The 24,366-nt window shown below is 42.8% G+C and overlaps 1 protein-coding gene across 1 annotated transcript in view; it reads right to left on the bottom strand.

The window, feature by feature from the left end:
• The window catches only part of LOC126253078 (prion-like-(Q/N-rich) domain-bearing protein 25), a 208,684-nt gene that overhangs the window by 72,023 nt on the left and 112,295 nt on the right, over positions 1-24,366 (bottom strand). The window contains exon 3 of the mRNA XM_049954176.1: positions 9,964-10,086. Within this exon, the coding sequence (XP_049810133.1) occupies positions 9,964-10,086 (123 nt within the window). The remainder of the gene's footprint in view (positions 1-9,963; positions 10,087-24,366) is intronic.

Genomic DNA, 24,366 nt, shown 5'->3' with positions numbered 1-24,366 from the left:
AAAAAACTGTGTGGGTTCAACGAGATTCGATAAGGAAGAAGTCGTTTAGTATTGCACACGTCTGTGACCCTGCTCACTGCGCTGTACCGACCGTAACCGTCAGGAGAATCTACTTTGTTCTTATCGTCTTCTGAAGGCTTTAGTTGTCGATATGTAATCAATTGACAGTTAATTATAACAAATTTTACCAAGAACATTGCCTTCCTTATGAATGCTCAGTATGCCGATTCCTTGAAACGGGATACTTTCATAATACGCAAATTACAATAACTCTTTAACGAACAATTTGACGTTTCCCGTTATTCTGCTGCAGCAAATCGTACAATTAACGACGGGTTTTCGAGCGATCCGCAGTTTGCTGACGAAAAGATATACATAAGGGCTTCCGACTATGTACCGAAGAGGGAAAGCCTTCTTACACCTCATTGCTTGACGTTCAGCATATCTGTCATGCTAGATATTGCTCCGCACGTTCTGAAAGACTACTCAACATGCTTTTTGCATCCTATGGTCGTCAAAGTATTATTGTAACTTGCGTATTATGAAAGTATCCCATTTCAAGGAATCGGCATACTGAGAGTCCATAAGAAACGCAATGTTCTCGGTAAAGCATCATCGACCTAGTGCAGCAAAAATTTGATTCACCTGCAGAGCCGACACGTGTCCATTGATCGACAGTTGAATCCTTATGGTCCCGTGCCCACTGCAGTCGTAACTGACTTGTCGTTGGGTCAACACGTGTTCATGTAGGGGTGCTCAGCTGCGGAGCTCTGTGTTCAACAACGGTCTGCTCCGAGACACTTGTGCGAGCACCAGCACTGTGCTCCTTCAGCAGAGATGCCATCATCTAGCCTACTTTACAGAACAGACAAGCCTCCAACCGTACCTACTGGTAGCTCCACTGTCCTACTTCTTTCCGTAGATACACATGACAGTAGCACATGAACATTCCACCAGTTTCTCCCTTTCACAGGCTGTGCGGCATTCGTCAAAGTCGCTTATATCAATGGATTTCCCCGTTTGCAGCCCGTATCTTCGCTAGTGTGATCCTCCGTCCGTATCTGCTCCTCTTACACACTTTTGTTATCGTGTCACATGCTCGCGACGCTAGCAAGTGGCATCCAACATCGCGGTAGTCAGAGGTCATAGCGTTTTGGCTGATCAGTGTATGTACTTAAGTCCGATTTCACCTTCTAGTTTCCTTCAGTTCTGTGCATAATCTTAACGACACAAACTCAGTATTACAAAGCAATAGCACTCATCGTAGTTATTCGTATCACACACACATTCGAACCTGCGACCGTAGCGCTCGCGCGGATCCAGAGAGAAGCGCCTAGAACCGCTCGGCCACACCGGCCAGCGAGCTGACCTTGTGCCGGTGTCTACATAATATACCTTTATCTGCTTGTAGCTCTTGAAAACGTACAAGCAGATGTTTTCAACTTCAGTTTTCAACCTTTACCACTCAATATTCGTAATGCCCAAATACTGACATGATCTCTGGTTCCAAAAATTAGAATCAGTGCGAGAATACTGTTGGTTTATTTCAAATGTTGAACGAATTATCTCTTTTCCAGAATAGCGGCGAAGGGTGGTCGGAGGAAATGTTCTATTATTTATATATTTAATTTTACATTTTGATTCTATATATCTTGAAACTGAGAGAGACAAAATTTTTCAATCTTTGTTCGGTATCTACGTTTATTACAGGAAGTACACACATCAAAAAAAGTTTTGCATCATCCCTGTTTCCAGAATTCCTGAAGATAGACATTGACTATGGATATTGTATCACAGACACAGTTCCTTTGATTGTTCAGAGATGTTACTAAACCCGCCAAAGATGTAAACACTCGTGCATGAGCAGCGCCTATTAAACGGACGGGGTCCGGCAGCCGATCAGTTCCAGTCATTCCACCAGGAAGGAGGTACACTGCTCGTGTTGTCTGTAGTTCAACCGTGCCTAGGCGGTCATTACCGCACTTCCATCGCCAGGAAGGCCTCTCAACAAGTGAAATGTCCAGGCGTCTCGGAGTGAACCAAAGCGATGTTGTTCGGACATGGAGGAGATCAGAGAGACAGGAAGTGTCGATGACATGCCTCGCTCAGGCCGCCCAAGGGCTACTACTGCAGTGGATGACCGCTACATACGGATTATGGCTAGGAGGAACCCTGACAGCAACGCCACCATGTCGAATAATGCTTTTCGTGCAGCCACAGGACGTCGTGTCACGACTCAAACTGTGTGCAATAGGCTGCATGACGGGCAACTTCACTCCCGACGTCCATGGTGAGATCCACTTTGCAGCCACGACACCATGCAGCACGGTACAGGTGGCCGAATGTTGCAGCTCAGGATTGGCATCACGTTCTCTTCATCGATAAGTGTTGCATATGCCTTCAACCAGACAATAGTCGGGGACGTGTTTGGAGGCAACCCAGTCTGTCTGAACGCCTTAGACACACTGTCCAGCGAGTGCAGCAAGGTGGAGGTTGCGTGCTGTTCTGAGGTGGCATTATGTGGGGCCGACGCATGTCACTTGTGGTCATGGAAGGCGCCGTAACGGCTGTAAGATACGTGAATGCCATCCTCCGACCGATAGTGCAACCATATCGGCAACACATTGGCGAGGCATTCGTCTTCATGGACGACAATTCGCGCCCCTGTCGTGTACATCTTGTGAATGACTTCCTTCAGGATAACGACATCGCTCGACTAGAGTGGCCAGCATGTTCTCCATACATGAACCCTATCGAACATGCCTGGAGTAGATTGAAAAGAGCTCTTTATGGACGACGTGATCCACCAACCACGCCGAATCGCCGTTCAGGAGTGGGACAATCTGGAACAATAGTGCCTTGATGAACTTGTGGACAGTATGCCACGACGAATACAGGCATGCATCAGTGCAAGAGGACGTGCTACTGGGTAGTAGAGGTACCGGTGTGTACAGCAATCTGGACCACCACCTCTGAAGGTCTCGCTGTATGGTGGTACAACATGCAATGCGAGCAATAAAAAGGGCGGAAATAATGTTTATGTTGATCTCTATTTCAATTTTCTGTACAGGTTCCGGAATTCTAGGAACTGAGGTGATGCCATACTTTTTTCAATGTGTGTACATCTATCCTGAGGAGACGAAAGTCATGGGATACCGATATGTACATATACAGACGACGGTAGTAACGCGTACACAGTGTGAAAAAGGGAATGCATTGTCGGAGGTGTCATTTGTGCTCAGGTGATTCGTGTGAAAAGGTTTACGACGTGATTATGCCGCACCTTGAAAGCAGAATGGTAGTTAGATCTAGACGCATGGGACATTCCATTTTGGAAGTCGTTGGGGAATTAAATATACCGAAATCCACAATGTGAAGAGAGCCCCGAGTATACCACATATCAGGCATTACCTCTCACCGACCACTGGCAGAGGCGTTTGCGTAGAGTAGTTGTCAGTGCTAAAAGAAAAGCAACACTACTTGAAATAACCGCAGAGGACGACCAACACAACTGCCTTTGCTAACAACACGACATTGCCTCCAGCGCCTCTCCTGAGCTTGTGACCATATTGGTTGGACCCTAGACGGGTGGAAAATCGTGATCTGGTCGGACGAGTCTCGATTTCAGTTGGGAAGAGCTGATGGTAGGGTTCGAGTGTGGCGCAGACCCCACGAAGCCATGGACCGAAGTTGTCAACAAGGAATGTGCGAGCTGGTGATGGCTCCACAATGGCGTGGGCTGTGTTTACATGAATTGGGCTGGGTCCTGTGGTCCAACTGAACCTATCATTGACTGGAGATGTTCGGCTACTTGGAGACCGCTGATAGCCATTCATGGACTTCATGTTCCCAAGCAACTATGGAATTTTTATGGATGACAGTGCGCCATGTCATAACATTCTGGACAATTAGAGCGAATGGTCTGGCCACCCAGACCGCCTGACATGAATTCCATAGAATATTTTATGGGACATAACCAAGAGGTCAGTTTGTGCACAAAATCCTGCATCGGCAACACTTTCTCAATTATGGGCGGCTAAAGAGGCAGCATGGCTCAGTATTTCTGCAAGGGACTTCCAACGGCCTGTTTAGTCAAATGCAAGCAGAGTTCCTGCACTATGCCAGGCAAAGTGAAGTCCGACACGGTATCAGGAGCTGTGCCGTGGCTTTTGCTACCTCATTGTACATCTATATCCCACATGCCATCTTACGTTGTCTGGTCGAGGTACCAATTGCCCCCCTTTCCTCTTCCAGTCGCAAATGGTGCACGGGAAGAACGATTGTTGGCAGGCCTCCACGTGAGCTCACATCTCTCTAACTGTACTTTTGTGGTCTTTTCGTGAACGAACCAGTTTATTAGTTGACTTGTCTAGGACTGGATGCTGTCGAAATGTTGGCAGTAAACCACTCCGTGATGCACAACACCTTTCTTGTAGCGTCTGCCACTAGAGTTTGGTAAGTATTTCTTTTCTGTCGTCTATGTCAGTCTTATCAGATAAGGGTCCAATACTGATGAGCAACATTCCAGTGTCGGTCGAACGACAACTTTGTGTACGTTACCTCCTTCATGGATCGACTACACCTGCTGCGAGTTTTTCTGATGAATCTCTGTCGGGAGTTTTTCTGATGAATCTGTCAGCCATCTCCCTCTCCTACGGTTCGTTTTATGTGGTCGCTTCTCTTCAAATTAATCTGCGTACTCCCATATATTTAATGGGTGTGCCTGCTCCTAGGATTTTTTGGCAGTCGTGTAACTGTACAGTCTTTCCGCCTCTTTATACCCAATACGTTGTGGATGTTCATTTAAGAGTCACAGAAAATAGTAGGAAAGCAGAGGACAGCAGCTCGTAAGATACTTATTCAGAGAAAGCAACAAATAAAGCTACCAACATTTTCGTATATTATTCTGGCAATCACCCATAACAAACACAGTTGCTACTGAGCACAATCCGGATTCAGTCCATGACCATCTAGTTTTCAGAATACTGAAAGTTATTATGTTAGTTCTGTCACTTTATGATACCTCCAGAAACACGCAACCCATACTGGCAAAAAGTAAAATCTCCTTAGTGTAGCGTATGTTAGTCACCCCAGACATAGAAGGTGGTAGTAGCAGCTATAAAGCAAATCTTTGGTGCATGGTGCCTCTCAGAAGCCCATGTCAAGTGGCTGTAAGCAAAGGGTCGGTGCATGAGTTGAAACGTAGAACCCAAATACGACAGTATCTCTCGCCTACAACGATGTAATGAAATTAAGGAATAACGGGTGATCAAAAAATCAGTATAAATTTGAAAACTTAATAAACCACGGAATAATGTAGAGAGGTAAAAATTGACACACATGCTTGGAATGACACGGGGTTTTATTAGAACAAAAAAAAAAACACCCCATACTGCTAGACGCGTGAAAAATCTCTTGCACGCGTCGTTTGGTGATGACCGTGTGCTCAGCCGCCACTTTAGTCATGCTTGTCCTCCCAGGTCTCCAGACCTCAGTCCGTGTGATTATTGGCTTTGGGGTTACCTGAAGTCGCGCGTGCATCGTGATCGACCGACATCTCTAAGGATGCTGAAAGACAACATCCGACGCCAATGCGTCACCATAACTCGGGACATACTTTACAGTGCTGTTCACAACATTATTCCTCGACTACAGCTGTTGTTGAGGAATGATGGTGGACATATTGAGCATTTCCTGTAAAGAACATCATCTTTGCTTTGTCTTACTTTGTTATGCTAATTATTGCTATTCTGATCAGATAAAGCGCCATCTGTCGGACATTTTTTGAACTTTTGTATTTTTTGGTTCTAATAAAACTCCATGTCATTCCAAGCATGTGTGTCAATTTGTACCTCTCTATCTACATTATTCCGTCATTTATTCAGTTTTCAAATTTATACTGACTTTTTGATCACCCGGTGTTGTGGACTGGTAAGACAGCCAATCCACAATGGACGGGAGACCGAAAGGCACCCGTTTAAGCTCACGCAGGCTGGCGTGAGGTCTGGAACAAGGCCAAGGTATTTAGACTAGCAAATAAAGTACGTGGCTTCTGGAATACTTAACTTTAATCCATAATTGGTGAACATCGGTCTGACGGTACATGCATCACAAGATAAATAGCAATTGACAATGGCGCCTTGCTAGGTCGTAGCAAATGACGTAGCTGAAGGCTATGCTAACTATCGTCTCGGCAATTGAGAGCGTAATTTGTCAGTGAACCATTGCTAGCAAAGTCGGCTGTACAACTGGGGCGAATGCTAGGAAGTCTCTCTAGACCTGCCGTGTGGCGGCGCTCGGTCTGCAATCACTGACAGTGGCGACACGCGGGTCCGACGTATACTACCGGACCGCGGCCGATTTAAAGGCTACCACCTAGCAAGTGTGGTGTCTGGCGGTGACACCACACCCGGTATATGCCCTTCAGCTACGACAATGATGAGCATAGCCATCAGTTAGGTGATACAACACGGGCTGCACAGTTAAAAGATGTTATCTTCAGAGTTCTGCCTCTTTCGTGGGGCTTTTATCAATACTGGTCTTATGGACGTTAGTGAAGGCAGCAACGATGATGCTGAACACATACCGAAATTCTTCTTTGAATGTGAAACAAATGAAAGAAAATACATCACGGAACCGAACGTTGCATGTTTTTTTTTTTTTTCTGATGCCTGCTAAAAGTGTGAAAGTATCCAGTGGCTGTAACTGGGACTCCTTCAAAGAAAATTAATTTATAGACAAGCTGCACGTATGTAGCAAAATCAATTTTCAGATTGAAATGGAGATCCAGTGAGTAAACTAGAAGTTTTTTCTTCGCCAGAGTAAAGAGCAAAATTTCGAATAATTTGTTGAATCCTCTGTTCACATTAGTCGACGCAAGACTGGGATTCCACTTTTTTCTATCGACACCGGTCATTACTCCCCAGAAGATAAATATCCATACCATATCAGATGAACTAGTGTTTTTGCTCTGCCGCAAGTTGAAGCAATTCGGTGGTTCTGTCTTTTTCTTTACACAGCAGACGTCAGGACAAATGAAATGTATTACAAGCAGGGGGTGTAGAGATATTTGGAAACACCGAAAGCATAACACATGAACATGCCTCATGCTGTGCAAGAATAACGTTGGCTTTCAAAACAGCTTCTCGGAATGGATACATAAAGGTCCTGTATGTTTTTCGAGCAAATGTTACACTTCCGGCAAAATAGTGGTAAGTTCAGGTAACGATGATGGAGGTGGACAGCGACCACTCGCGATTCTTTCCAAAATGGACCACAAAGGCTCAGTAACGTTGAGATCTGGTGACTATGGTGGGCAGGGGAAATGCGACAGTTCACCCTCTTGCTCACAAAACCAGCTATGGACGATGTGAGCTGTGTTACAGGGACCTGTCGTCTTGCAAAACAGCATCACCCTGGAGAACAAAGATTGTACCACGGGGTGGACCTGATCAGTCAAAATGGTCATATAATCTTTGGCAGCGATGCGAACTTGCAGAGTAACAATGGCGCCCACGGCATATGACGATATGGTTGCCCAAATCATCACCGAACCACCACCATCTTTCACTCTTAAAAAGTAAACTCGACCCCGTTGGAAACTTTGAAACAAGACGCGTCCGACCAAACCACTTTCTTTCCATTGCTCCATAGGCCAGGTTTTATGGCTTCGGCCGACATTTTCCTGTTACGGGTATTTGCATCACTGATGAATGCTTTTGGAAGTCCAGCTTATCCTACAATTCCCAAATCCCTACTTATGGGACTCCCTTCACTTTTTTTATTTTTATTTTTTTAATTTTTTTTCGACAAGATTCGCGAATGCAACATTCTGTTCTGCAGTGACCGTCTGTCACGCTCACTCAACACACACTTTCGTCCGCGTTGTGACATAGAGGATGATGTGACTCAGCTTTCCCTGTATGCGGTACTAATCTTCGAAGCGGTGCCGTTTGAAACACCAAACACTTCGGCTACATCTACATCTACGTCCATACGCCGCAAGCCACTTGACGGTGTGTGGCGGAGGGTAGTTTGAGTACCTCTATCGGTTCTCCCTTCTATTCGTCTCGTATTGTTCGTGGAAAGAAAGATTGTTGGTATGCCTCTGTGTGGGCTCGAATCTCTCTGATTTTATCCTCATGGTCTCTTCGCGAGATATACGTAGGAGGGAGCAATATACTGCTTGACTCCTCTGTGAAGTTATGTTCTCGAAACTTCAACAAAAGGCCGTACTGAGCTACTGAGCGTCTCTCCTGCAGAGTCATCTCGGTAATGCTTTCGCGATTACTAAATGATCCTGTAACGAAGCGCGCTGCTCTCTGTTCGATCTTCTCTATCTTTTCCATCAACCCTATCTGGTACAGATCCCACAATGGTGAGTAATATTCAAGCAGTGGGCGAACAAGTGTATTGTAACCTACTTCCTTTGTTTTCGGATTGCATTTCCTTAGGATTCTTCCAATGAATCTGTCCGCCATCTGCTTTACTGACGATCAATTGTATATAATCATTCCATTTTAAATCACTCCTAATGCCTACTCCCAGATAATTTATGGAATTAACTGCTTCCAGTTGCTGACCTGCTATATTGTAGCTAAATGATAAAGGATCTTTCTTTCTGCGTATTCGCAGCACATTAAAATTGTCCACATTGAGATTCAATTGCCATTCCCTGCACCATGCGTCAATTCGTTGCAGATCCTCCTGCATTTCAATACAATTTTCCATTGTTACAACCTCTCGATATGCTACAGCATCATCCGCAAAAAGCCTCAGTGAACTTCCGATGTTATCCACAAGGTCATTTATGTATATTGTGAATAGCAACGGTCCTACGACACTCCCCTGCGGCACACCTGAAATCACTCTTACTTCGGAAGACTTCTCTCCATTGAGAATGACATGCTGCGTTCTGTTATCTAGGAACTCTTCAATCCAATAACACACCTTTGGTACGGAAGCACCCAACATACGAGTACCAACAGTTTTCCCACGTTCGAATTTTCTTAGCTCCGACATAATGCACTCACAACTACGCAGAACACTGTTCTTACTACTTCTGACATTTGCAACATACCGAGGACAATTCACAGGTGCCGTTCGTGATGGGATACAACAGCGCAAGGTGCGTGCTTGGCTAGCGTCCGCATGTGTGTACAAAGACGTATTCCTCGTGGCGTTCCCATAATTTTGTCCAACCCCCGTATACTGTCGTATCGAGAAAGTGGAGCCAGAACGAGTCAAGGGTTAAGATGTTAAGAGGTAACCGGCTTGACGCAAGCGAATAGTCGTGTGCCAGGAGCAAAGTACTTTGTAGTTTCAATGTCGACGTCTGAAAATACCGGTCGGCACAAGTGCTGGTGTGTAAATGCCGCTTGTATACGTCGCACTCTCCTGGCAATACAAATAGTAGTCAGCGCTCTGGAAAGGACTGCCATTTGAAAACTTTATTCCACTCTAGTAGTGTGTATTGAGAAACAACAATTTCAGACAAGGATTTCAGATAAGACGCAATACTCTGTCGTGAATTTTACAACATTGTATCGTCACATGACCAACTGACACAGTACACGAAAACAGAGTCGTTTAAAGCAAAAAAATAATCCTGCTTACAGATAATTCAATGTAAAAATGTTATAAAATTAAATTTATAAGTCACTTTTCGCTCAAATAACGTCACAGAATTTTTTTGTACTAGTCTAGGTATGTTACACTTAACCTTATATGCACATGAGTAAAAAAGCACTGAGAATTTCGCAACAAGGTTCTATTTTTGGCTCTCGTCATTATTTAAGTTCTCGAAGCAACCACTTAAACTGATGACATATAAACACGTAACATTACATTTTAGACCTTTTATACTATGTGATATTACTTCCTACAAAAATATGTCGATTTATTTTATTGCCTCGAAGCAAAATACTGAGAGGAACGCGTGTACTGAGTGTTTTGGTGACATACCTTTGAGACACGCAGTGCTGCCATTGCTGAGCGTGTAGGCGAAGGCGCCGACCTTGCAAAGGCAGTACTTCTGCTCCTTGCAGTAGGCGTTCGGAATGCAGTCCTCATCGTAACGGCAGTCGACTGGAAAGTAGAACAGAAATGCAGATTCCAAGAGAAGACCAATGTCCTGCACAATTTCCTCACTGTCTGAAGTAATTCCATATCTACATGAATGTTTTGAGTCTCAGTGCGACAGCGAGAATTAATTAATATTTTTCTATAGACAGGGGGGACCAGTAACCTGTGTAGTGGCGAATTTAGTTGATGCAATCTTCTAGTTGCTTCCCTTAGAAGTAAATGAATAGATTTGGTGAACACTTTACAAGAGACCTGTGTTAAATATGAAAGATGATCATGAATTGTGGAAAATAAAGCTGATGGTCATTATTTATTAAATTACCAGGTGTAAAATATTCTTTATTAAATTACCAGGTATTTAATATTTAATACTGCAAGTTTTAATGAGATCTTGGTTTGTTTCCGAAGAATTGTGATATCTTTTTGCCGCACACACTAATTTTACTGGCGTAAAATCATTTTGTAGAGCAAATTTCGTGAAGATGGTAGTTTTGTTCATAGGTTTCGCAGGTGTAGGATGACGTTACTAAAATTATTCAGTACTTTCGTGTGATCCAATATTCCATATATACCTCTTGCACGTTCAGCTGTATTTACTTATAATATAGTTTTGTAAATGAGGTTATGATCACCATTTAATTGAAATTTTGGTTATAAAACCAGCAGTTTTAATTTCGACCGTGTGGTGATTATCAAGTGGAATAATCCAAACTATGCTTCAGCAAGTGTCAAAACGTAAAAATTATCTGGCATTTGTACATGTCGTCGTCACTTCCTTATGTTGGGTATTTAATGGTAAGGATGTATCCTTACAGTTAAATACCCAATATACAGTTGTGATGACGGCATGTACGAATGTCATTCCTTTTTTGTTTTGACATGTCGACCCTCTGGAATGACAAGGCGTCAACTAAGAATTCATTCTTATCGTGTAAATTGATTTCAAAATTTCCTTAACTCATTATTCAGTCGTCACTTCACCTGCAATAACGATTTTTTGATGTGGTACTAGTCAGTGCTTCTCACAAAGAACTGTGACGAACATTTACAAAAGCAGTGAAATCTTTAATGTAACTGTGTTAACCTTTCCCCTACCTCATACTTTGCAAAACTGCTGCTGCAAACAGCCTCTGAAAACTACAAAAATTTTGTATCTGGTCATGATTTCAAGGGCCTATGCGTTTTCAAGTGCCACTTACCTCTACCTTGTTTTTTCAGTCAATTTATAAGAGCAAATTTCCTTTGTCTTGTTTTTTTTTACTTCCAAAAATGAACAATTTGCATGGCAGATATTTTCCTCCTTTAAGCGCTGATGTTTGTTAGGAAGATAAGATTTGACAAATGAAAACTATTAATTATACTAATATTCATATATTTTTATCATTAGTTACAAGAAAAATGATTTAGTAATAAAAAAGTATGTTCCATCTGTCAAATAGACGTTGTTATCCTAACGAATCAAACAAAGTGATATCAGGTGGTACTTCGGCGTTCTCGTAACTCGGCTGTTTCTCCACAGATTGCAACACGACTACATTCAACAAGTATCAGAAGTCAGATAGAATCTCGTCACACTAAAAACTCATTTCTTTTTAATTTTATCAGTCGGAACCTTGTCACTCCAAAGGGTCGATGCTTTAAATCACAACTCTGCAATATTCCACTCGATAATGGCCACATGGCCGAAATTACAGTAACAGATTTTATAAATAAATTTCGTGAGTATGGATCACAGTTACACGTTAATAATTCAGTGTATATCTGAAATACATCACCCGATTCCAAATGTTCTTGCAAGTAGTTCCGTTGGCATAGTTCCCTAGATGCTAGATTTAGCAGACAATCTGAGCAGACCTCTCGGATTGTTTGCAGATTATGTTGTCTCTTACCGTCTTAGAAAGTAATCAGATTATCAGAATAAATCACAAAATGATTTGGACAAAATACCTGTATGGCGCAAAAAGTGTCAACTGACTCTAAATAATGAAAAGTGTAAAGTAATCCACATGATTACTAGAAGGAATCCGCTAAATTTCGGTTTCAGGATAAAACACACAAATATAAAGGCTATAAATTGAACTAAATACTTAAGAATTACAATTAGAAATAACCTGAAATTGGGACGATCACGTAGATAATGTTGTGGGGAAAGCAAACCAAAGAGTGCAGTTTACTGGCAGAACTCTTAGCAAATGCAATAGGTCTACTAAAGAGACACCTTACACTACGCCTGTCCTGTCCTAGAGTACTGCTGTGCGGTGTGGGATTCGCATCACACAGAATTGACGGGGGGTATCGAAAAAGTTCAAAGATGGGCAGTTCGTTTCGTGTTATCGTAAAATAGGAGGGAGAATGCCACGGATATGATACGCGAATTGCGTTGGCAGTCGTTAAAACAAAGGCGTTTTTCGTTGCGGAAGTATCTTCATCATCAACTTTTTCCTTAGAATGTGAAAAATTTTATGTTGACGCACGTCTACATAGGGAGAAATGATAAAATAAGAGAAGTTAAGGCTCGCACAGAAATATTTGAGTGTCCGTTTTCCCCTGCACTCTGTTCGAGAGTGGAACGGTAGAGAAATAGTTTGAAAGTTGTTCAATAAACCTTCTGACAGGCACTTATTTGTGAATTTTAGAGTAATCATGCAGATGTAGATGTAAATGTTCGCTCGAAATTGGCTGAGACAGACCTGCATTCGCTAACAGCAGCAGTCCCTGTTGGGTTGAAACCGATCGTCATTGACAAGGCGTGACATTCGTCTCCAGCCCCTGTCGGTTACCATTTGTCTTCGACCACTGTTCTTACGCCGTGTTATCTTGTTACGAGGAGTACAGCATTCCCTGTAGACACGTTGGACAGACCACGTTCATTCACTAACAAATGAGGCAACTCCATTCGCGGTGTGGTCATGGGGACGACAATGCACGATAGCTCACGTTCATTCACTAACAAATGAGGCAACTCCATTCGCGGTGTGGTCATGGGGACGACCATGCACGATAGCTCACGTTCATTCACTAACAAATGAGGCAACTCCATTCACGGTGTGGTCATGAGGACGAGCATGCACGATAGCTCCTTTCTGCCTTTGTGTCGCGTTATATGTGATTGAAGGTGGAGCGGGGAAGAAAGGAATGGAAATAGAGGGGATCATTGCTGTCAGCTGCATTGGGACATGACGTGGAATCAGCGGCGACGAGTGAACGTGTGTACCGAACCAGGATTCGAACCTGGGATATCCTGCTCACCAGGCAGGTGCCTTAACCACTGCGCCATTCGGGAGACAGCGTCACCGCAACTGGGCGAACATCTCGGCACGCCTCACGGCGGATCCACACTAGAGAGCCTACATAGAGGGAGAGATAGCATTGCCCATTGGCTGAGAGCCGAGGACACCATATTTTTACCAAACTGACGCTGACTTGGTACGAGTGTAAATAGACACTGTGTGTGATTCTGTACTATTGGTTCTCTTCAACGCTTCGAATACCAATTCCATTGTACAATTATGTACAGGTTGTAATGCGGTAGGTATTGAAGGGCTTTTGTATGTTCTCTGTCGGTTCTATTTACGTAAATTACTTTACAGTCACTCTTTTGGTCGGATCTATCAACTCACTGGTTGTCGCTGCTGGAAAACTCGTTTGGTTTCTTTGTGTATCGAACAATCAATTTCTTTCTATATGATTATAATGCCTACAAAACAAAATTTAAAAAAAATTAAAGAATAACCTTTTTACTGATACATCCCCTCCACGAAAGAAAAAGTAAATTAACACCACACTATTACTACTGTGACCCTGTGGGGGTAGAGTTTTAACTTTAATCGAAAGGTTGTGAGTTCGAATCCTACTCGAACCAGGTTTTTTTTAAACGTCATTTTTCGACTTTTAATGGTTCTTGAGTGACAATTCATGCTACACGATGTCTTTTAACATGTATACGGACTGGCGACTCGCACTTGGCTCTGTAGTCCTTACTATTCACATTCTTGTAAATTATAATTATCGTGTGGATATTCAGTTACTTATTTTGAATTACTTTCTGCTGTTTCAGTAGAGTACCTAAGTATTGATATTTCCCTGATTTTCTGTGGTACAGAGTTCCTAAAAGTGTGTACGAATGACGTGTTGTAAGGTCGACACACACTTAAAATGTGTTATGTGGGGACGGAAAGAGACAAGAGTTTACCAATTTCAACGATGAATATCCGCAAGGAAAAATCTGAAGTAGCATCACGTACTCTGAGATACATTAAATGAAACTTCTTTTTCTTATTAATCAGTTGTCAATGTTCATATAGCATCATAAAATACAGCTGTTGAAATTCGGCATACATACACACTGCTTCACGATACTTCCATTTGCTCACAAATTTATTAGGGTTTGTATAAACATAGACGAATGGCATTTGTTTTAATTATATACCGAGTATTAAGGTAGAAGATCTGCTCTGGTCTCATGCGTCAAACACATGCCTTATTTTACTCGTGAAGTGGCTAGCTTTTTTGCTTGCGTCGCTACCTAATTGTGTGTGTGTGTGTGTGAAATCTTATAGGACTTCACTGCTAAGGTCATTAATCCCTAAACCTACACACTACTTAACCTAAATTATCCTAAGGACAAACACACACACCCATGCCCTAGGGAGGACTCGAACCTCCGCCGGGACCAGCCGCACAGTCCATGACTGCAGCGCCCTAGACCGCTCGACTAATCCCGCGCGGCGCTACCTAATTGCATGACCCGCGCGCAATCTGGTAAAAACATGGCGGCCACTGGCCGATTGGCCACTCTCTCCCTATACAGGCTCTCTAATCCACACTCCCATCGAGCGCCACCTACCCGCAATCCCTGTCCATTTCCTCCTCTTAGCTCTCTGAGAATCCCACGGGAAGTCCGACGTATTTGTGCATTCCCACTGAAGAAGTTGGATCCAGTGCCCAGCTAGGCTTATCGAAGTATATAAATGGGTGGTGTCTATTCTTTCCGAAATGTCCGAAAGGACAGCCACCGCGCATTCATATGTTCTGTCACGTCTCCACGACGATGTATCTTAACTGCGCTGCTTCCGTGCAACCCTCTCATACACACACACACTCCACTTCGCTCCCATGGCCTACTTCAGCGGTGGAGGGTCACACGACCGCCTGCACCAGTTCTGCACCACCTACACAGTTCCAAAGCGACCAGTGTGCTCTTGTAAGCAAGTGACTGATACTTCGTCTCATGAGCTTATAACAAATTACTTCTCTCCTTACTCTGAAGAAAGCTGCTCGATTCTTTGAAACAAAGAAGATGCGACTGCTAAACAGGGTATCGAAATCTTTGATACTGCTGTAATCAAGAACGTCCTGTTGTGGAAGCAACGTAGTAAAGTGACGCTACAAGTAGAATGTTGCTTTGTCTATCTACGTCGCCGTGATCTTAAGAAACTATAGTCCGATTGAAATTACTTGACAGTTGACAGACGTCTGTCACTTGCCGCTACTAAGTGTTGCCATAACGGCTGCCGGCCACTGCTCAGTCGTAGGCGACACAAAGACACGGCAGGTCACTTCACAAACGCTGTTAATGTGTATGTTGGAAGCGGCCGCCAAAGCGTACGACGGGCGGAAATGGAAGGAGCTCCGTCGACAGCTGATTTTAAATGCCAATGACTGAACTGCGGCAGACCACGCGTTTTGTAGCACTGAACTTAAGTTCATGTCCTAAGCAAGCCACAACCTCGTGATGTACCGTGTATCTGAGAAAATAGCGACCAACAATTGACGTCAGAAGAAAAATTACAATCGCTAACCTATACGAGCAAACTCAAGACACGAGTGTACCGTGAATATCAGGGCTGCAGTAAAACAACATATCTCGGACAGCGCTGGGCCGGAAAAAGATCCTGCAAGAACGGGACCAACGACGACTGAAGAGAATCGTTCAACGAGACAGAAGTGCAACCCTTCGTAAACTGCTGCAGATTTCAGTGTTGCGCCATCAACAACAGCGTGCGAACCGTTCAATGAAACATCGTCGATATGTCTTTTCGGAGCCGAAGGCTCACCCGTGTACCCTTGATGACTTGCACGACACAAAGCTTTACGCCTCGCCTGGCCCCGTCAACACCGACACTGGACTGTTGATGACTGAAAACATGTTGCCTGCTCGGATGAGTCTCGTTTCAAATTACATCGAGCGGAATGACGTGTACGTGTATGGAAACCACCTCATGAATCCACAAACCGTGCATGTCAACAGGGGACTGTTCAAACTGGTGGAGGCTCTGTAATGGTTTGGGGCGTGTGCAGCTGGAGTGATGTGGGACCCCTGATACGTCTAGACACGATTCTGACAGGTGACACGTATGGAAGCATCCTGTCTGATCACCTGCATCGATTCTTGTCCATTGTGCATTCTGACGGACGTGGGCAATTCCAGCAGGACAATGCGACACCCCATACGTCAGGAATTGCTACATAGCGGCTCCAGGAACACTCTTCTGAGTTTAAACACTTCCGTTGGCCCTCAAACTCCGCAGACATGAACGGCTCTGCAGGATTCATTGTCTTAGTTCCCTCCAGCACTGCTTCAGACATTAGTCGAGTCCATGCCACGTCGTGTTGCTGCGTGGTCACGGGGGCTCTACACAATATTAGGCGGGCATATCAGTTTCTTTGTTGGATTAATACGCTACCCAGTCAGCCACGCCACTAAACTGCGGAAAACTGCTACATTTATGACTCTGGTGATCCAGTCACCTATAAAAATTCTACTTTACGCAATGTCGTGCGAAGCTTATCTTGTGTAGGCTGATGTCTGTGATAATAACAACGTATATGTGAGGCTGAATCGTGTCTTGTCCAGAAGGATCCAGTATGTAAGAAACCCGTGAATTTCGTTAGCGTCGTTGTGTATGTGTGTGTGTGTGTGTGTGTGTGTGTGTGTGTTGTTTTTGGTGTGGTTATCAAGTGGGATGAAATACGAAAAACAGGAGCCAGATGCAGTATTCGGAATCCAAACACATAAAGAAAGAAAGCCGGACAAGGAATCGGAAGCGAACTAATTGTGACAGTTTGTCAATGGCGAACGGTTCGGTCTTGTCGTTGAATGCTCTGATTTGAGGAAACCAGCTCCAGCGGGTAAAGTGTCGCTGTCAGACTACAGAACGCTTCAACCAACAGAAACTTAGACATGTGAACATCAAATGGGATGACTTCATATCAAACACTACTGTTCTTGAGAAGGCAAAGATGTAAGGTACAGAAGCCACCATTATCGGCCTCACCCGACGAGAAACAAAAGACTTCCTGGACATATTTTGTGTAGTGAAGTGAGCATATTGGTAGAAGGCCCCATGGTGCTCCTCTGAACCGCTATAAGGACCAGTTCAAGAACAATCTAAGGAGTTTAAACATCAACTCAAGTAACAGGTGCGCCGCAGCAGAAGATCGTGATCGCTAGCGCACAGATACTTCAGGTGTTGCCCTACGTATTGAATGGGAACGTCTGAGATACAAACTTCGGCTGGCCTAGCCACGTCCTCCACCATTTATTATGTTTAACCCATGTGCCCGCATGTTTCATGCCAGGATTGGTCCGCTAAGGCATCTCCATACCTGAACTGCGATATAATAATAGAAGTACAGGAGAAAAATGAAAACTCGGATACAAGTAACAGGCGACTACGATAGGTGGAGGAGAATCCGAAACAAAGGTTTGCACTACGATGCAAATAATCGTTTCTGCGAGAAGTATTATTCAATTTTTGTAGTCAGGATGTAGAGCATAAAGTAAATAAGCGTCATTTGATTCGATAAACAAACCTACATTATTTCTAACGCGATACGTTTCAGATTGTTATAGGCTGCTACCATAATACGTGCAGCATGCTGTAACACAATAACTTTAAGCATAAAGTAGGCTTCAAAAAAAGTCTCTAATATCGAGACCTATTTTGTAACAAGAGTTCATCCAACGATAACATACCTCAGCCAATGAGGAAACAAGCGGTGAGTTATCCCCTGATAACATGTAGCTGCTGCTATCGCCGCGTGCCACAGTTTTATCGCTTACGCGACAGGCGTGTGACTCACTAACTAAACTGAATCCTCCGCTAACCGTACACAACAATGCGCGTATGTGAATATACGGTACTTCCATCATTAAAATGTTTGCCTGATGTTGTATATCTCTGTTTCTCTAGAGCGACCGAGCACATGAGTTTCAGACGCAGCGTTTTCAGAATTGTATTCCTCGCGATATTTTTCGTGGGGCAGTTTCATCACAATATGCAATCATTGGAGGCGTGCCCGCCTTTTTGGCCGTTGAAGTACCTATTTCTCACTAGAAAAACGCTCACCCTCGACTTCGTTGCACTATTCAGTTACAATCAATAACATTCTTTCTCTGTGATCTTCTCGGCGAAAGTGATGAACTCAGAAATGTTTCTTTCCGCGTCTGCAGTCTTTCGATAGGTTGGATGCTACTCGCCAGCGTACACTCTTCATGTCAGAGTGGCACTTACACGCAAAGTCCTCAGCTAAATCTCATATACATTCTTATCTCTGCCTTCCCTCCACTTTTTTTCCAGCTAGCATCATGGAAGCTGTTCCATGATGTCATATCATCCTTTACTTTGCGGAGAACTTCATTTCTTTTTAGTCCTTTTGTTTTGAGTATTTTTCTGTAACATCCCATCTCAAACGCTTAGACCGATTTTCCTACAGACCACAATTCACTCCAGGAGCGTACATTCTCAGAAACGTCTTCCACAAATTAAGGTTGTGTTTGGTACCAGTAGAATTCCACTAGCGAAGAATATTCTCTTTCCCTGCACTAGGCTGTTTTCTTGATTCGCTCTCTTAATTCTGCTTCCGGCAGAACTTCTTCAATTTGTCTACTACATGGTCCTCAGTTTTGATGTTGTTCTACGCTAATCGCATTTCTGTTACTCTTCGTTATTGACACCCGATCGATATTCTGTTCTCAGTGCGCTCTTCAACGCACACTGCAATTGCAGTAACTCTTTATTACTTTCACAGAGAAGAGAGAATTATTTCTGTTATAGATCTCTTACTATGGAATGTTAAGGCAGTTCTTAGACGTCTGATAAGATTTGTTCTAGTTAGTAATGTTAAAATCTGAACACGGAACTATAGCGAAGTCACATCGACCATTTTAGTGATTAATTAACCAAATTTTCTTGAATGACATGTATTGAACGACATATTGGAATTAAGTGTTTCTGTCTCAAAAAGTTGTGACTGTACAAACCTGTTTGTAATTTTTTTATAGAAAAATGTACTTTTTACTCAGAAATCATCAAGGTTTTCCTATTTTTCTAATACTTAAGAGATATTGTTTTGTTATTTTTAAGTGATTTTTACATCCATATTTTCAAAAAATAGTTTTTTTGTAATTGTTGATGGCTGATTAGTGTAACTGTTCAGGCTAGGCAGAGTAAATAGGATATCCAGGCTAAACAGCGTAGCCAAATAAAAAATCATTGATATCCTTCCACAATTCGTTTTAAATCCACTTCTTAACCTTTCTTTTATTTCCTTGGTTGCTTCTACGATACACACATTCAACGGTAGAGGATCAAGGTTGCATCCCTGCCTTACTTTTTTTAAAAATCAAATTCGCTCTTGGTCTTCCTCTCTTATTGTTCGTCTTGGTATCTGTACATATTGTATATCATCCAGCTTTTACTATACAATAGTAGAGATCAGTATAAAGGCATAGGTATTTGTAGGAAAATTATAATTGTCGGTTGGAATAGCCGTACTGAGTTTATAAGAAATAGTATGAGATCCAGTATACCGACAAATGCACTCAGATGGTGTCGCATTCGATGTCAGTAGTACAGTATATAACAAGATACCAACGATTAAGGTGGTAGAGGGTGGAACTCGGTATTTAGGCAGCTGGCTCTATGTGGTGTCATGTGTGCGTACGTGCCTTTGCTGTGGAGAGGAAGTATACACCATTAGTGACCACGCGGTCACCATTATCATGGATGAAAAAGCAAAAGTCGGTGCGTACAAGGAAATGGAACTCTCTAATCGTCGAAACGCCGAGAAGTTAAACCGTTCAAGTGCAGTGATTGATAACTTCGTTAGATTGGGTGTATGATACGGACAGTATCGAAAATACGGGCAGAGTACAAAATTGTCTGAGGCCTCGAAACTTTTACTTTTGCGCAAAGCAATGGCCACAAACCGTCTTTCTTCTCAACTTGTTGCTGATTTACAATTGCCAGTAACTGCCAGACGAGTACGACAAATTTTATCAAACGACAAACATCTTGTGTTCCAGAAACAACTGTAGAAACCTGCTCGAACACCAAAACACAAACATGCTTGATTGGAGTTTCCTGAAAAACAAATGTCTTGGACTTGAGAACGTAATAAAGTGACCTTCAGTAGTGAGATGGTGTTTAATTTAGGTAGGCCTGATGGATTTCACTATCAATGGCATGATCTGAGAACAGAGCAGCCAGTAAGAATGAGCAGAAATTTTGGAGGTTGAAGCGTTATGATTTGGGCAGCCTTCTGCGCTAAAGGTAAAACACGCACTGCTTGGCAGAACACTACAATGAAATCTAACATATACACTGAGATGCTAGAGACAGGATTGATTAGAATGCATGAGGACCTAGAGGACGAAACTCTAATGTTTCAACAAGACAACGCACCTGTGCGTTTCTGCTATAAGATAAAGATGTCTTGCCCTGGGCTGCACGTAACCGGATTTGAACCCCGTGAAAAACCTTTTGGGAGTACTTGCAACTTGCAAGGCGTGTTCATCTCCATGGAAGGCAGTTTGAGGCCCATGTGATCTGAAAAGAGCGACACAAGAAGAGAGGGCGACAGTTTCACTGCAGTAGCTACAAACCCAAACAAAATTAATACCGAAGAGAATTTTTTGAAGTAATTAGGAAGAACGGAGGTTGGGCAACAATGCAATAGGTCAACAAAACAGTGAGTGTCTTTATTTCAATTTCCATCCGGAAAATGCAAACGCCTCATTTTGTTACTCGTGTTATGGAAGAAAGTATTTAATTCCGTCATGATTGTTTGTCTCGTACGTATCTATTACTTTCATAATAAAATTCCAGACATGTATGCTTCAGACACCGTACTATAACTTTCGTAGAAACCCTGCCTTTATACTGATTCCCACTATTGCAGTGTATTTCTATTTTTCCGAAGATTTAGATCAAGTTGGACCACTTTACAATGTAAACGCGTTTTCTTGATCGGCAGATCCTATGACAATTCCTTTTTATTTCTCAAATTTTGCCTCCATTATCAAAGAGTCTCATTACACAAGTATACTTCCATAAATATCTCGGTTGATATAACAGTACTAACGATGTTGCAGAATTACTCACCCCTCTACCTGGTGTCATTTGCTGGAAAACGCGTTTCGATACTTTCGACATTTCAAGAATTAAAACAGGTCTTACGCTTTACGCGATTCATACAGTGACAAAACTACCCGGAGTGAGTGAAAATCTAATAATGTTTGACATTATTATTTTCTAGACCAGACCTGCAGTTGCGAAAATCTTCGCCTCCTACTCGATATTAACTAATTACAGTGAGAGAAACTCATGATCCAGTATTTAATTTACAGCTGAACACGGACATCTTTTTGCATTTCGGTCACCGGAAAATACTTAGACTGTGTACAGCGAGCAGAGACGTGATATCTAAGGATGTGCTCTGTTATCTTGGATATAAGCTTTCAGTTTACATTGCTAGTGATAATTTTTTTGCCGTCGTCGAATGAAAAACCAGAGCAATGCCGCAGTGAGTTTGAAATGAGTGAAACCGGCGCACTCGATTGATATTGCTTTTACACTTCAAGTAAATGCTAGAATGGGTCCTCAAATAATAGGACGACTATCTCTTGTCGTGAATTTAGCTGATCACGTTAACTGCAGTTTGAAGGATAGGAGTCACCAGTTCGAAGGTTGTTTTAAGCCCCATTGTGTTTTACCAGGCATTGTCCTGTTGGAGATAGTATTCTCCTGTCTTCCTTCGATCTGAGCACCGTTTCGTACTGTCAGCAGGGGGGGGGGGGGGGAGGGGCGAGGGGGGCGGTGAGAGCTACAGTGGAATCAGTTCTCTTTGCAATTAAAGCTGTGTGCCGAATACGGAACCTTCATTTCCACTAGCCAGGATCTTACCGAAATGTCTCGCAATCTGTCTCGCAGTTTCAGTCTGACAGCACCTTTCTCTTCCTGCAGTGTAATCATTTAGCCTCTATCAGGTACATTTAGTAACGACGGAGGTGAATGCTACTTAAAGCGTCAAGAAGTAAAGCTGAGGCCACTCGTCGATCCAATGTGAAGTTCTTCAGCTGACTAGGACTTGAGTAAACACCCATCCAAAAATCCTCTTAATGCCACCTAATTTTCATTTAAATATTTAAAATCAAAAAATAGAGGGTGATTCCGACATTTACATAAAATCGAAACGCACTGTCTGTGAGTACGTTCGCTAAAATGACCGTTCCGCTTTTGAATCTGTGTGATATTATGTCAGTATCATTAGTGACTACAAGACAGCCATCAGATGCTGGTGACGTTAGTAAAAGGGCTCAGTTGTCAAATGGTTTTCGCGGGGCTGTCAATGGAATCACTGCAGCTCACAACCAGACATATGTTTCACTGCTAGAAGTGTCCTACCAACGTGCGAAGTGATGCCGTAGGGTCTTTTCACACTCGTCTTTCAAGCTGCTGAACCTCTTCCCTAGTTATTGCTTTCACCTTCTACTTTAAACTGCTGATACGGTTTACAATTCAAGATAACGACGCTTTACGTGAACAGAAACTGTCTATTGTAGCTCAGTTATGCAATACTTTACCAATTCAGTATTATTGGTTTACAAATAAAAGGCTTTCACTACAGTACAGTGAAAACACAAAAATACGAATGAGGCAAGTAACTTACGAGGGACTGTTCCACGTCACTGATTCAAAAAGCACTTTTATATCTCAATACAACCTTCTTATTCACAGAGACATTTAGCATATTGTTCAGCGTATCACTGAAAACGACCAGCATAGAATTACTTTTTCTGTCTGCAAATGAATTTACTTTCTGTGGGAAAGATGGTACCTAAGAGCAGAAGAGGAATGAAAGCCCCTCGATCTGTGTCGAAACTATGCGCAAAATACTCCCACTTGAAATATTGCAGCGCGTCATTTGTTTCGTTGGCAGTGTTGTCAGGCACGTAGTTGTGCGCACGGATAGAACGCATTTGGTGAGGACCTGTTTCCAGAGGACATTCCAGTACGATTTGTAAATACTTATTTGTTCTTGATGCAAGAATGGATTTTGCAGTATAGCTGTGTGATTCCAGAACAGAGTTAGAATCGGAAAATCATGTGTATGGTGCCATATTTCTTTTCCCAGACGACGTAGTATGTTTCCTTCACATTCACGCATGCGCTGTCTCGAGAAGGTAACGAAGATCCGAAACACTGGTAAAAAAACCAATATAGTATACTGTGTCCTTTTCCTTGATTGACATTCTGTAATGCCATTTCCAGTCTTTGCACATTATGCTATGGGAGTAGGTAAGCAGCAGGTCTCCATCTTTGTCAGGCAAAAGCCGGTTACTTATACTACGAGATGGGTAATGTCTTGTGAGGAACTAAAATCAGCTCTTGCAGTGTCCATAGTTCCCTCTGTCTTATACCCATCATTTCCCTTCCTGGCAGTCTTCAGTGATTGGACGACGCGGTTTTTCGAGAACTGCGTACCGTATTCGAAACTCTGCTTCACACAGTTCTAACCAGTGTGTTCTGCTGGGACTTCTCAGCGTGGATAGCGACTATTTCTTTATGAATAATCTGTTCACAAAAATCGCGCAGTATTAGGCTGTTCGAATGTTCCACACTCACATGGACCGGCCGACAGCTTGTGTGTGTTGTTTCGTTTTAATCATCGCTTGTCTCGATTACATTGTCAGCTATTGACACTGAACTAATGTTGCAATGAAGTGATGAAATCCTGAAGAGTACTAATCAAACGTAATATTAGCGTCAGTTTGTAATTTTCTTAACATTTCATTCTAATAAATACTAATTTGGCAACACAATGAGAGATTCACATCTACACCTATATCTACATGACTGCTATGCATTTCACAATTAAGTGCCTGGCAGAGGGTTCATCGGACCACCTTCAAGCTGTTTCTCTACCGATTCACTCTCCAACAGGGAGCGCGATAAACGAACCCTGAAATCTTCCCGTGGGAGCTCTGATTTTATTACG

This window comes from Schistocerca nitens, chromosome 1, assembly GCF_023898315.1.
Source record: "Schistocerca nitens isolate TAMUIC-IGC-003100 chromosome 1, iqSchNite1.1, whole genome shotgun sequence".
In the NCBI taxonomy this organism is placed as follows: domain Eukaryota; kingdom Metazoa; phylum Arthropoda; class Insecta; order Orthoptera; family Acrididae; genus Schistocerca; species Schistocerca nitens.
Note: the sequence above shows the minus strand (reverse complement) of the source record. Positions and strands in the feature narration are given on the sequence as shown.